The 14,955-nt window shown below is 39.3% G+C and overlaps 1 protein-coding gene across 2 annotated transcripts in view; it reads left to right on the top strand.

Annotated features, from left to right (window-relative positions):
- Positions 1–14,955, top strand: part of RNF145 (ring finger protein 145) — a 40,411-nt gene that overhangs the window by 7,883 nt on the left and 17,573 nt on the right. The window contains exons 2-3 of one of the 2 annotated variants that reach the window (XM_010719014.3): positions 791–1,004; positions 10,379–10,487. In XM_010719014.3, the coding sequence (XP_010717316.1) occupies positions 821–1,004; positions 10,379–10,487 (293 nt within the window). In that variant the 5' untranslated portion in view covers positions 791–820. Of the gene's footprint in view, positions 1–790; positions 1,005–3,288; positions 3,337–10,378; positions 10,488–14,955 lie in introns of those variants that run through there. The other variant, XM_019620434.2, reaches the window with a different exon arrangement.

Here is a 14,955-nt window from a genome sequence, read left to right on the forward strand (position 1 = left end):
AAAAAAAAGGGGGAAAAGAAAAGCCCTTCATAGTCTTGCATTGTCCATCTTCTCTGATTGCAACTCCAAAATTAAATTACCTTCCAGTACTCTGGAGAAAGGATATAATTTTTTTTAATATGATTCCTTGCAGTGAATTACATTAGAATAAGTAGAATAGTTCTGTTCCTGGTCTTAATCTTCAAAACTGCCTCGAATTCCATAAGTGTATAAAATCATAGAGGTTAATGAATGTCCTAAATAATTTTCTGACGTTTGAACTGATTTAAAAAATCATTTTAGTTTGCACTGAGGAAATGAATCTAAAATGTTTTAAAAAGTTTTAGTTGTGGTTATTTCATTTGAGACTTACAAATCTGTATGTAGAAACAGAACAACTCATTGGCAGCACTCTTTATGTGTGACTTTTATTGCTGTTTGTTTTTTAAAGTTTATCATGTTGGTGTTTGTGTAATCTCCTGTGTATTGGAGTCCTTTGAATGGACACTTGGACTCTGAATTAGTGCAAATAAGAATAAAGGTTTATTTGGTGTACACTCTGACCATTCTTATTGTCATTAACCTGCCCCCCCAGCCCCTGTTTTACAATATTGCCATGGAAAGCTGCTAGGAAATTGACTTACATATAGCAAAAATAGAAGCTGTCCTGCCTGGATTTGAATTGAAGTCAGTGGATTCATTTAGTCATTTGTGGCCATGCAGGAAGCCCCATTCGTATGTTCACAAAGCCTAATAGCTGTTTGTTCAGTGAGATTGATTTGATTACTCTTCTGTCTTGTGCTATTTACAGTCTGCTGCCAGTTCACGGAAAGAGAAGAGAATGGCTGCAAAGGAGAAGTTGGAGGCAATGTTAAATGTGGCCCTGAGGGTCCCAAGCATCATGCTGTTGGATGTCTTGTACAGATGGGATGTCAGCTCATTCTTCCAGCAGATCCAAAGAAGCAGCCTGCACAACAACCCTCTCTTCCAGTACAAGTACTTGGCCCTTAATATGCATTATGTGGGTAAGTGAATGTGTATTCAGGAGAAAACACTACTAGTAAATACCATTTTTGCTTGCTTCAAAATTGTTGAGAAATTTATAATAGTATGGTAATCTATTGATTGCAACAAATTGCATGAAAATAAATGTAATCAGCAGCACTGTAATTAATGTAAAGGGCTGTTTATGTTAGCAGTAAAGAGGTCCTGTCTAGGGTCTTCAGCTTTGTTGTTTAGCCTTGATATGTAAATAGAGTAAAATTAATGCCTGGAAACAGTATTGATGCCCTGAGAGAACAGCACAGTAATGCTGACTGCATCTGACTAGTAAGAAAGCTGCAGTGAAATGCTGTGCAGACAAGAAGTATTGTAACTTAAATCATTGGCATTAAAGAAGAGACTAGAGCAAAGGTTGCTTGCTCTGAGCTGTGACCACAGCAGCAGAAAGTTGGCTTTTACTGCTGTGTGGATATGGTTCTTCAGCATACAACCTTATGACCTGGATGTATGCTCTGAGTCGATTAGAGCATGTAACAAGTCCTGCGTGGCAGATAAATGGACAAAATTACTAACATGGTTCAGGGAGCTGAGGTTTCAACCTTGCCCTGCAAGTCCAGCTCTGAAATGCTAGAAGTCTGCTTTCAGGAGATGAAAGGATTGCTGTTCTGGGACCTGCTCTCCAGGTGGGTATGTGATTCATCTAGTGAGTGCACATAGGGTTAATTAGGGCTCGGATCCAGACTGTTGAGGTTGATAGCCAATGACAATTAGCATGGGTGCTGCCTAGCTTTGGGAAAAGTGGCTGGCATGTAATTAGCCCATTCTGCAATGTTTCTTCCTTGTAGATGACTTAGAGGATAAAGATGTACTGGAGTCAGCTAAAGAAAACGCCCTTTAGTTAAGTTGTTAGAGGACTTTTTTTTTTTTTAATGGCTTGTCCAGTGTTTTAATTCTGACTGCACAAGTGTGACTTCTTATTTTCAATCTATTAAATGTCTGTCTGGAAGTTTATTTACTGTCATTGAAAACATATGTGGCTTTCTTTGTTATGGCTCCATTCTACTTGGCTAGGGATACTGATGTATCTACTTTTACTGCAGAAAGCTGATGTGACTGCTTTATGGGGTCTTCATGTGTTTTTGGGAGAGAGTGCTTGTTTGTTGTTGGTGAAATGACACAGGACTGTGCAGGCATGGAACTTTACCTGGTCTTCTCCTGCTTAGCTTGTTCTGTGCGTGCAACTTGTACACAAACAAATACCTCCTAGGAATTAGTTTGTCAGCTTAGTTTCTAATAGAAAACTAACAGTTGTGCAGTAAGCTATCAAGATATAACTTCCAACTGTGACACAACATTCTTTTTTATTGTCATTTAATAACATTCTGTTTGCTCCAGAGTGTTAAGGTAACACCAATAAAAAAGCATTAGAGAGATGGTAGGTATTACCTCAAAGTATTTCATCACCTGCATGCTACTTAAGTACTGAATCAGTGGATTCTGGTGTGCTCCTCCTACAAGCTGGTGTCTTAGTACACAATCACTCAGTGGTAATTCTGCTTTTTGCTTTTGCACTGTTGAGTGTCTGTACTTCTCTTGTTCCAACCTGTAGTTGCTGTGACCAAGGAGAGCATTTAAATCATCAAACAATTTGCTTGTTTTAAAAGATTTTCAGACAATTACCTGGGACAAAGCTTTGCTTGTACTCTATTTAAAAAGTTGATCTGTGTTTGTTCCTTGGTTGTTGGTCTTTTTTTCTTAAAGCTGCGTCAGCATGAAGCTGGGCTACATCAACTTTCATGTCCACACAACGTTCTCTAGATTTAATTGCATCAGTTTACATAATCTTAATTAAAATAATGTATCAGAATATTTAAATGGGATTTTTAAAATAAACAAAGTTACTTTTTTTTTACCAGTTTGGGAAATGAAGGTTCTTTGAAGATACGTTGAGGGAAATTAACTGTTAGCATGTAATCTGAACAACAGTTTGCTGTGCATATCTTTCAGCATGCTGATCTATTTTGTAAAAAAATAAAAATAAAAATCTTTCATACTTGCTGTAAGCAAACACAGTATCAGCAAATGTGGCAGCAGCTTTGTAATATAAAGTGATTACTGAATTTCTTTAAAGATAAGGTACCATATCACAGAAATGCTTGTAATGGCTTAGGAGATCAGATATGGCTCTCTCAGGTAGATGTTTAACGAACAGTTTGATTACAGCTCTATCAGGATTAGTAGATTCTACTGATTTTTTTTTTTAGAGTGAATGTTTTCCCAGCACCAAGGACCCAGCTGGAGGTTTCCAAGGTCATCCCTTTCACTCAGTTTGAAAGGCTGATTGTGTTTGGTCAGGTGAGGCGATATGTTATGGTGTGACTCACGTTTCAGGTAGCAGTACTGAGAAAGTCACAAAAGTCTCTAGGATGCAAGCTGCTATCTGATTCAGCTTTTCCCTCCCATATCATTTCATGAAGCAGTAAGTTCAACTGCATGAAATGTAACTATAATGTAAATGTAAAGCATTGCAAATAGCGGAGGTAAATTTCTGCTTAGAATTTTTGAAAGTAAGCAGATTAATTTAGTATAACAAAATTACTTTGCCATTTTCCTGTAAACTTTATCTGTCATTTGGCACTGTGGTTACTGTTTCAGAGGTTTAAAAGGCCTCTGTGTGGCCTGCAGTAGTCTTCAACATGCACAGCATGTGTTAAGTTTGCACACAGCTGCTGCAGTATCAGTGGTGGTTGGAGTGGTCTGTTATCAGATAGAGAGATCTGGAGGTGGGGAATGGGGGAAAGCTTAGAAAAGGAACAAAAAAGCTTCTGTTCACAACTCTTTTAACACTTAATTAAACTTGTTTTATGTAAGTTAAGTTAACCCTTATATAAGTTAACCCTCTTCTTAAGGATAAGAAGTGCTAGCTAAAATGGTTTTCTATCTCAAACTTGAATGTGGTGTAGGCTAGCACACTGCTACAGTCAGACTTCAGTGCTTTATTCTATGCTCTAGAGTAGCTCTGAGAGGAGAGTCATTTATATTTCTTTGATACAGATGACGGAAATAGATGAAACCACGTAATTTCTTCCTCTGAAGGGCAAAGTAATGCTATTTTGTTCTAATTCGTAGATGCTCTGAAGTTAAATGGAAAGACTCATGTACTTAACCTGTAATCAGACTTGGAAATAAATCACTATGGGCACTGGAGTATGCTAAATATGTATTGTTTTCTTAACTAAGAATAAGAGCAGTTTTCTATCTTTAACTGTATTCTTTGTCATAACAACAATAATAAAATCTGGGAAACAAACTCAAGAAACCATTTTAAATACTTTGAATAAGTAGAACATGCGTCATCTTTCCCAACCCTGTTTATAATTGCAGATTCTTGAAGTTTATGGTTAATACCATAATTGTTTGGTCACATCTCTGACCAGGTATGAACTACTTGTTTGGAATAAGGCCTTCAACAAAGAGACATGGGGCAGAAGAAGCCTGAAGATGCTGCCATCCGATGGTAGCTGGTTGCTATTTTTCTTGGTCTGCCCGCTTTCTTTGAACAATCATGCATTCATTGGAAGATCTTTTATTTGCTTGGATTTTGTTTTTTGTGGTGTCCTTTAAATGGTATCCTGGGCTCCATCGGAAGAGGGGTGGCCAGCAGGGGCGGGGAGGTGATTGTCCCCCTCTACTCTGTTGTTGTAAGGCCCCATCTGGAGTGCTGTGTCCAGGTCTGGAGCCCTCAGTACAAGAAAGACAGGGAGCTGTTAGAGAGAGACCAGAGGAGAGCCGCAAAGATGATCAGGGGGCTGGAGCACCTCCCCTATGAAGACAGGCTGAGGGAGCTGGGCTTGTTCAGCCTGGAGAAAAGAAGACTGCAGCCTTTCAGTACCCAAAGGGAGCCTACAAACAGGAGGGGAATCAACTCTTTGAAAGGGTAGATAACAGCAGGACAACGAGAAATGGTTTTAGGTTGAGGGAGGGGAGACTTAGGTTGGATGTGAGGGGAAGTTTTTTACAGAGAGAGTGGTGAGGTGCTGGAACAGCTGCCCAGACAGGTTGTGGATGCCCCATCCATCCCTGGAGGTGTTCAGGGCCAGGTTGGATGGGGCCCTGGGCAGCCTGGTCTAGCATTAAATGTGGAGGTTGGTGTCCCTGCCTGTGGCAGGGGTTGAAGATTCACAATCCTTGAGGTCCCTTCCAACCCAGGTCATTCTTGATTTAAGAGGAAAGTTTCAGAGGTCTGATAGAAACACAGTAAGAAGTGCCATGGGAAGCTTTGGTTCACACTGCAGCAGCAAGCAGTTGGGCTCATTCCAAAAAGAAACTTCTCAAAATCCTGAGATGAGGATGCATGACTAAATGTGCAAATGCAATTAATGCACACACAGGTGAAGTGCTGCTCAGATCCAGCACATCTAGCTCCTCTAGATTTTCTGTCCCACGTCTTCTGTTGCCCTCCTTCCAGAGCCATTTAATTTAAGGGATAGTAGAACTATTTGCTGACTGTTACTATTTTAAACTGTGGTTATTTTTAACTGAGTGCAGTTGGATGACATGAACTTGGTCTTTATTTCCTCTGAAAAAATACTTGCTGTATCTTGATATCCTCGTCTTGAATTATACAATGCATTTGGTAGATAAAGAAGTGGGTAGAGATCATGCCATGGTCAAAATATAGCATACTCTTTTTTTTTTTTTCCCCCCTTTCCTATTCCCAGAGTCTGCTGGTTCCCATACTGCTGCCGTAGCATCCTAGGCTTTTTCTGATCAGCTTCAGGTAACTTCTCTGTGAAGCTGGTAACACTTTTTGGTAACTTGTATTGCTATTTATTATTTTAAGATGTCAATAGTAGCTTGATTGAAAGGAGATTCTTAAAATTTTATGAGGTTCAGTTGACAGTTGTATTTCTGAGTACCACAATTTGGCAATTTGTGTTCATAACTTGGAATACTTCGTGAGTCGTTCTATTTTTATGGTTCCAATTCCAGCTGTGCTTTCATTTGCAGTTTTCTTCAGGTTCTCCCTGGTTGTAAGTCATGCCAAAACTCTGGCCAGGATGTGTGCTGTGTTACAGAAGCAGCCCCTAAATGATAGAGCAGTTCTAGAACCTGAAGTCCATTTTGTTTATTCTGACATAACTGTAAATCTCTGTAAGGAACTCAGTTCTTGGATTATTTATATTTCAAACACTCAATCTGTTACATATTTAATAATTCAAGAAACATCTGTTGAAACTGATGGCAATACCCCAGTAATGAGTAAATTGTTGCAATTATTTTCACTGAGATATGCAGATGTTTGTGATGATTTCAGATCTCTGTTTATAGTTGCACTTTGCCATGACTGGGTAAATACTAATTTTCTTGTGCACAAGTAGGTTTAGATGTGTGTTTTCTCAGCGTAGAATTAATTTTTCAACATGTTTTCTGAAAGGCAAAAATACCACGTTGGCTCCAAGTACAAAACTTCTCGGTGTGCAACATTTGTCTTCAGCAGCTCTGGGTGAGTGGGAGAGTGAGGAAGCTGAAGGTATATAAGAGCTTTTCTTCTGTCCTGACTTAAAAATAAATGGCTGTTGTGGCTCCTTCTGGACTTGAGCCAACCTTCCATCAGTGTGGCCACAGGAGTTTGGTAACTTCTGCATCATGCCTTACCAACCAGGTGCTCTGAAGAGTACCTTTTGAAATCTGTCCACTTTTGAAATAGACATTTTAGGTATGTAGGCAATTTGTAAAATCTGTCTAAATGGTTCTGGTGTGAATGGTTATCCTAAGAATTAGACTCACTTGGGATAAAGGTGCAAGTTGTAATCCTGCTTCTACTACATCAGGTACAGTCTTTCAGAAGTTTCCCTGTGCTTGATGCTTGTATGTTGTGGCCAGGTGATTTTTGGAGTAAACTGAAATGGGGACAGGCAAGGATTAGGCTAAAATTAAATAGCTGACTTGGTGGGGCACTGGTCCTACGTGGAGCCAGGACAGATAGAGTCTCGATGGTGTTCTGTGGCTCACAGGTTGCTGCTTTGCAGGGCATTGTAAGATGCACCCTTTATCCTCAGTGGGGATGGTTGAGCAGGAAGATAACTCCTTCCAAATTAATTTTCTGGTACAATTCAAGCTATTACTTTCTGGTGCTCAAAGATTTAAATTCCTTCCTTTGTAGTATCCAGCATAAGCAGCTGCTTTCCTTCTGAGAGCGGTGTTTCCTTGACGAGCCTCTGCTGAAGCAGTATCCAAGAGATGGTTTGGTTTTATTAAGAAATGCTATGAACTCTTGAATTGGCTTTCATCTGCAGAGTTCTCATTTTTCAGCTAAACCTGTAGGAAACTTAGATTAATAACATGAAGTGGACACAAGGGATCTGTAATCATGCAAATGAGCACTAAAATGGTTCATGAAGAGGATACGCTGTGGCTTTGATCGTGCTCTGGAAACCTCCACTGTATGCAGCTTGCCAATAAAGCTCGGGAGTGGGGAAGGAGGTAACGCGGGGTGAGGGGAGCTGGGAAACACCTTGGTGGGAAGCAACCAGAGACTGCTGAAAGGCAGTTTGTGAGCTGTGCTTACTGTAACAATGAGCACTGCACAGTGAGGGGTTTTCATCTAGCTGAATCGACACGTTGTAAATGAGGTCATGAGCCAATTAATGCCTGTGTTCTTGTCTAGAAATGTTTAACTTAGCTTTTCTGTTGATTTTTATTTTCTTTCTTCAGTGGTGTCTAAACCAGTTCCATCTTACAGAAGAGGTGGTGGAAGCTCTCTGCTTCCTTTTGCTGCCAAATAGGTGCTCTGTGCTTTTTAAGTTGGGCCAAATCAGATTCTGTTAACCCATGCTGAAGGTTACCCACCAGGATGACTATTTCTCAAGTTGTAAATCCTTGAGATCCTTCCCCAAAAGAAATGTCTGTTTTCAATACCATGCTTTCTTCTGACAGAAGAGGTGCAAATGAAAACAATGTAATAATTTAGATGAGAAAGCCGCTGTGAGAAATTTCATTTCCTGGTCCTTTGTTTTGAAGTAGAATCTCATTTATGCCATTTACTAATTATATCATTTGTCAAAGCAAAAAGAAAGGGAACAGAATATTGCTGCTGCTATGTCTGAATTTGAGCTCATCTTCCTTCTGCAAGTTTGGTAATGAATTATTTGCTTTCTTTTTTTGGCAGAGGCATTGTAGATAAAAATGAGGTTGAATACCACTGTGGGAATAGGGCCTCTGCAGAAAGAATGCAAATATTGCAGCATCAAGTTTGTCAAAATCTCTCTAGTGAAGTTATAAGATGGAACAGTCAGTGGGAGTGAAAAGAAACTACTTCAAAGGTCTACAACTCTCTCGTCAAAATGTAACAGAGTAAATAAAGGCAATTTCAAAACAAATATTTAAATTCTGGCTCAAACTCACGAATGGTGGCATCGCCTTTGCTGCCTGCAGGTCATTTGTGTGAAAGGTACAGATGTGACAGTAGCCTTCATATCTTCTGATCTGTAATAAGATGTTTTTTCACCCCTTCAACGTATCCTCCTGTATTTGAGTTAGCGATCACAGAGAAGAATCAGTCACTTTAAAATATTCCTATATAACGTGGCTGTGCTGCAGTTGCTGCCCCCTGAAAAGTCTTCCTTCTGCATAAATTATCCCAGCACCTTTCAAGTTCATAACCAAATGGCCTTTCATGTGACTGAATAAGGTAAAGAAGATGGCAGAGCTTAAATGCAGATGCAGTAAGCAGGTATTCTTGGACTATTTATAGAGTAGAAGAGGAATAAAAGACTGCATAATAAACACCATTTAGTTCTCCTCCACCTGAAGGTGAGTCACAGGCTATGCTGAGTGAGAAAGTTTTGGGGAGGTTGGACTCAGGGCTGGAGTGGGGCATGGCTGTGCCAGACAGGCTTGTCCCTACCAAAGCAATGAAGGGAAGGTGGTGAACACAGCAAGGACCTGGTATTAAAAATGTCTGCAGTTGTTTTGAGAGCTGGTTTTGCTGTGGGCATCCTGATGGCTTTTCTAGGAGCATGCTGCAAGTCACCTCGAAGACCTGAGTATTGGCAGAGTTTAGGGGCTGCTTATTGCAGGTGAGACCTACTAAGTAGCCTTGGAATACTTCGACATAAATACTAACTTTGACATTGTATCTTTATCAAATGTAGGAATATATTGTGTTACAGTAGCTGTTTGTCTCACCTTTGAGTACTTAATCTAGAGTTATGTTGCTTTCTTTGGTATTCTTTAAAAATTTCCTGAATTAACTCAGTTAAACAGGCTGTACTCAGAGTTGCTGAGTAGTTGGATGATACTTAGGGCTGCACGCTCACATTACACTTGAGGTGATGGGTTAACTTCTTTGGTGTTTTCTTCTTAGCTGAAGGGAAGTTGTGAGCCACAGCTGGTTTTGTTTTTTTCTTTTTTTTTTTCTCTTGAATGAGTTTCAGTGCCAGGCACTTCAGTTGACCTTCAGAAAGAGAATGAGTGTGCTGCATTGTGTTGGAGAGCTGGGGAATAGAGATTAGTACAGGCACCACACAATGGGTCTTTGACCTGTTGAGTGGCCAGGAAAGTGAAGAGGATGGGCAAACACAAAACACTGCCCGTTTGTGGAGTGCACTTTGAGGTATTGCGTTAATAAAATATCCTAATGAGAGCAGTTAGGGAAAGAAAGATCAGTGTTCTGTTGGTTATAAAAGCTACTGAGCAGCCAGGCTGTGTTTTTGAAGACTGGAGCCTTACCTGCATTGGATCATTTTCCACAGTTTTACTAAATACCAACAGGCAGTGAAGTAATGGCTGCTGTCAGTGCCCACAAACACTCGGTTGTGCCACGTCATCTTGTTTCATGGAGCCCTGTGGCTTCAGTGTGCTTTAATGTTACCAGAATGGAGAAGAGCCTGTGTCTGTCTACCTCAGTTGTGGGCATGGATAGTGGAAGAATTGAAGCATATAGTGATAATCAGCATGAATGAGTGTTCTGTATGTTCTTTGCTTAAAGCAAAGGATATTTGACATCTCACGATTGAGTTTGTTGGATGGATAGACTTCTTCTGCTACACTGAAATTTATTTTCATTTGAAAGAGGGACACCTAAGCCTTTTCCTTTTGTTACATTGGTTTTGATAGTGTCTTGCTAAAACACGGGCGGATCAAGTCCACCACTTGCTGTCTGGATGTAATGCTATAGAAACTGGTAGAGCTGTCTCTGCTCATGGGGGGAGGGGGAAGCAGTTTTAGTGTGCTGTGTGTTTTGATGAGAGGAAACTAAAAATGCATGAGTTATGACCAAATGGAAGCAAAGATAATTGACGAGATCTGGATAACTTGAGTGCTAGTTCATATTTTAAGAACCATGGGGTTAGGTAATACTTTTTGAAATCTCAAACTCTACTTTCTGTTACAGGTTACATCTTAAGTGTTGTGCTCCTAACTTTACCAAGGCAACACCTTGTTCAGCTTTACCTGTACTTTCTGACTGCACTGCTGCTGTATGCTGGGCACCAAATTTCCAGGTAGGAATAATAAGAGGGTTAATTTTGTTAACTTCATTTGTGGGTTAAGAATATAATGGATACTTTATTAAGTTCTTTAAGTACTTTATTAAGTATTAAGCTTCTGCAAATTGGGGAAGGTCTGGTTTTCTGGAAACTTTTTCTTGTGCCAAATAACTGCATGTATCATGTTGTTGTTTATCTTAAAAAGTTAGTGGAATTAAATGTGCTGTCAACAAGTTCTGGTGCATTTGTGTTGACTTAAGAGAAGTTTTTAGCTGTTTTTCTGCAGAGTATAATGTCTATTAATCTGAGGACAGAAAACACTTCAGGACTAAATATGACCTGTGATGTAGTAACCCGTTACTCAGTGGCATAATTAACATGCTTTCAACACTGAGGCATCTTACCAAGTGAATAGAATGTTACCTTCAAATTCCTGGCACATATGAGAAGGGAGAAAGTAGTGCTTTGGAGGGTAGTAAAATTTGTGGAATTTATTCTTAAATTCACTTTTGTGTAATATATTTTACAATGAAGGCAAAAAGAAGAGTTTTGGGATCTAAAACACAAAGCAATAGGCTGGACAGCTCTGAGAAAGGCAAGACAAAGTGGATCATCTTCATTTGTTTGGCAGGAGTTAAATCTGTTGAAAGCCAATGTAAACTTTTCTAGTGACAAGATGATAAATTGGAACCAAAGAGAGTGCCCTCACATTAATGTCTTTATGTGGGAAGTTTTGTAAATATGGACCTAAGCCTGATTTCTTTTTTTTTTTCCCTGCTGATGGGAAACATTTAAAAATGTGCTTTTGATTCATTTAAGTGAAGTAATAGGTTTGTTATTTCTGCATCAAAATTGTTGTACTAAAACATTTGCTGGAACGTTTGCATATGCTGCAGCTCAGGGGAAGTGTTCATGAAGGTTTTGTGGTAAGTTGGTGTGCAACTCTCGTAGTTGTCAGAGTTTCAGTTAATAATTTCCTGAACTGATGAGGGTGCAAGAGAGAAATCAGACCTCTTATTTACTGGGTAGGAAGGAAAAAGGACTTTTTTCATCATCCTCAGCGGAGTCCTCAGTTTTTACAGATACAGTTTGTGGGTGTTTCTGATAGAATTAAAGGCTTACTAGTTAGAAAAAGCAACCTAAACATTATTTATTGTATTTGTATTGAAGTGAGAATACAAATGGTACCAGAAACCCATCAGATACAGGACTATGGTCCAGAACATTTAGAGCTAAAGATCCTTATGCCATTCTGGATCTTGGAATCTTTCAAGTCAAAGGGAGGTGGTATGGATTTTGGTTAATAAATATACTTCTATGCCTTAATGTGATTTTTATAGTTGTTTTTCTCCATAGTGTGAATTGTAAGTGGTATTGCATTTTGAGATTTGGCATTTAAAGGCTTCATTGAAATACGTTGGATAACTATTGCTTGGTCTGTTTGCTTTTGTACTGAGCTTTCTGTATTTGATGCTTCTGGAGTGTATTAATGAAGACTTTAATTAAATCTTTCATCAACTGGCACAAAAATATTTAATTAAAAGATGTCTGAAATTCAAATAGTCCAGCACTATTCCCTAGATATTTAACAAAGCAAGTGTAGCTCGTGCTTCTGAGTGAGCTTATCCATTCCCTGGATATAAGACGGACTGGTTTGAAAGAAGGCACTGCACAGGGGGAGCTCTGCAACAGCCTTTGTATTGCACAGGGAATGCAAACTTGAATTAGGTTTTCCAAAGAATTTCTGAATCAGAAGGATTCAAAGAAAAATTCAAAGAATTTCTGAATACTAGTTTCATAATGAAACTAGTAAGGTTTAACAACGTGCAGGTACTCTCTTGTTGCTGGAGCTAAACCTCTTATTAATGGTGCCATCCAATTATAACTGATGTTTCTATTTAGCAGACTGACTGTAGTGAGACATACAGTTATCATGTGTGCAGACTCTTCCTGATTTTTTTGCTAATAAATCTGCTCAGTGTGTGCTGCTTGCACACATTACCAGTTGGGAGGCTATTTAAAACAGAAGAGATCCCATCTTGAGGCGAGGCCAGTTTGGTTAATGCAGATTTTAGAACAAGAATCAGCTGGCACTTGTGACTCTGCAGCGTCCTGGAAATTCTGAGCTGCTGGAAGACTGCAGCCTTCAGTGCTGTTTTTCCAGCCCAGAAATAGCTTGTGGTTCAGCTGCAAGTCTAGGAACAAGATCTGAATGTTATAGTTAAGCTCTGATTCAGACTTCAGATCTCTTTGACCTTGACAAGACACTTCTTAGCGTTTGCTTCCTCAGCTGTAAAACCGGGAATTACCTTAATGTATAAGGATTGATTAATTAATGTTTGTGAGCATTTGGAGAGTCCACGGCGGTGCTGCATTCATACATCACATGTTAGCCTGGCAATTTGGGTAGAGATAATTCACCATCTGTTTAAGAAAAAAGAAGTCAGCTTTAAAAAACAGCCCTGCCACTCTTGACAAAGAAAACATATGGTTTTTTTCTTTTATATGTGGCTGCATGAATGTCTTGCTTGAAAGGATCATGTTTTCCCCCCTCCAGCTCCCAGTTTCAACAATAAAACTGAGTAAAAGAAATGAAGCAATTGAAAATACTATTTATGCTATAAAATGGGGTACACATTATATTAGCTGATGCTATCATTGCATTCCAGATGTTGAACCTGGCAGAGCTTGGGGAAGATTTGGGATGAAGGTAGCTGGGAGGAAGAAAGGAGGAGGAAAAGGCAGGGAGCAAGCGATTGAATTCTGTCTTATCTGTATTTTTAAAACATTTCAAATTTTCAGAGTACCTGTAGACATTCAAACTCTTAAGTATGTGTGCATTTGATGTTAACAGCAAAGATTAATCAGTCAAAGTAAGTGTCAGCAGTATGTCTCAATTAGATAAAATAACAACTGTGCCTTGTGCTTGTCAATTACAAAGCATATTTTTAATAACAGAAGACCTTTCTTGGCTTTCCATAACAATTAATGATTGTACTGTATCTCGTCACCTTTATAGAGCAATGTTAATCATGGCAGTCCAGCAGCTTGATAAAATGAGGCATACACGTACAAAATGGAAAACAGGCAATTTGATCTAAGCTTTATTCTTACATCCTAATTTTCTACAGCAATAACACAGTTTCAGCCATTGTATTAATGTTTTCTTACATTTCTGGAGTAAAATGAACAATTCTCAAATGTACATAAAAGCTGCAGCTTAATACAGCTTTAATTGTTCAAAATTGAGTGCAGACTCTTGTTCTTCTCAACATCTTGTGTAGCAGTGCAGCTGTTCCAGGCATCTTTTGGTTGGTATCTGTGCCAAAAGATCCCATGTTTCTACTAGTGGGAAGAGAATAATTACTTTTCTTACTCAGACATCATCTACAAATACTGTTCAAAAAAATATAGGAGACCTTAAAACACTGCTTATCTGAGCTGGTAGGTGTGCAAATCTAAATTAAAGAGAGATACTTAAAGAATGAAGCCAAGTGTGACACCTCTGTGCGAATGACTGAGTCAGCCAAGGGCAAGAAATACAGCTTGAAAGTCTTGTTCCTGCTATGAAGGAGACGGCTGTAAGTGCAGCTTTGTTGGTGTCTTAGCTAAGTTGTGTAAGGTTTTCTTGCTACCGTTGGTGTTCTGGATGATTTTGTAACCTGTTTCCTGGCAGATGTAGAAAATGTTAGATGTCTTCACTGCTTTCTTTCCAGCAGTTTAGAAATAACCATCGTTTTCACCTTCAATTTTGGATGGAGCACGATATTGCTAATAGAAAAAGCCATCTTCAGCATGTTGCAAATTTGTATGAAACCTGTGGTAGTGTTCTTTTCTCCCTTTGTAACTGATAGATTACCCTGCTTGTTTTGCACGTGCTGAGAGAAAGTGCTTTCTCCAAATGGAAATAAAAAAATATATACCCAGCTTTGTCCCAGAGACTGTATCTGTGTGGGTGTTTGAAGACTGAAAATCAACCAACCAAAACCTTGCACTGGCTTGACAGCAAGGGAGAATGTTCTACCTAGGATGAACTGTTAGCTGCCTTTTCCATCCTCATGTGTTCTTGATTGTAGGTGGTGTAGGTTCCAGTCTAAAGAGCCCATACCTGCATACCTTGCATGCACTGTGACACTTGAAAAGCTGCACTGAGTAGGCAGTGATGTCAACTATGAAGAAGGGGCTTTGAAGTGTTTAAGTACCTTGAGATTTATGTCTCAAATTCCAGAGACTTTTTGTAAATGAGTGTGTGAATACCTTAGATGGGAGTGGTGAAGTGATGCTAGAACCAGGGTATGTTTTCATATTTCTGGAGAGAAGTGAATGCTTCTAGTAGCATTCACTTACATTTATTTTTCTGCCCTGAAATACAAAGAACAATTCTTAAACTAGTTGTGATTTCCAGCCTTGCTTGCTCTGCTTTGACTGCATGTTTCCCAGCGAGTGTGGCTTGCCTCACTAATGTAAAGAACTACACCATAAG

Source organism: Meleagris gallopavo, chromosome 15 (genome assembly GCF_000146605.3).
Source record: "Meleagris gallopavo isolate NT-WF06-2002-E0010 breed Aviagen turkey brand Nicholas breeding stock chromosome 15, Turkey_5.1, whole genome shotgun sequence".
In the NCBI taxonomy this organism is placed as follows: Eukaryota; Metazoa; Chordata; class Aves; order Galliformes; family Phasianidae; genus Meleagris; species Meleagris gallopavo.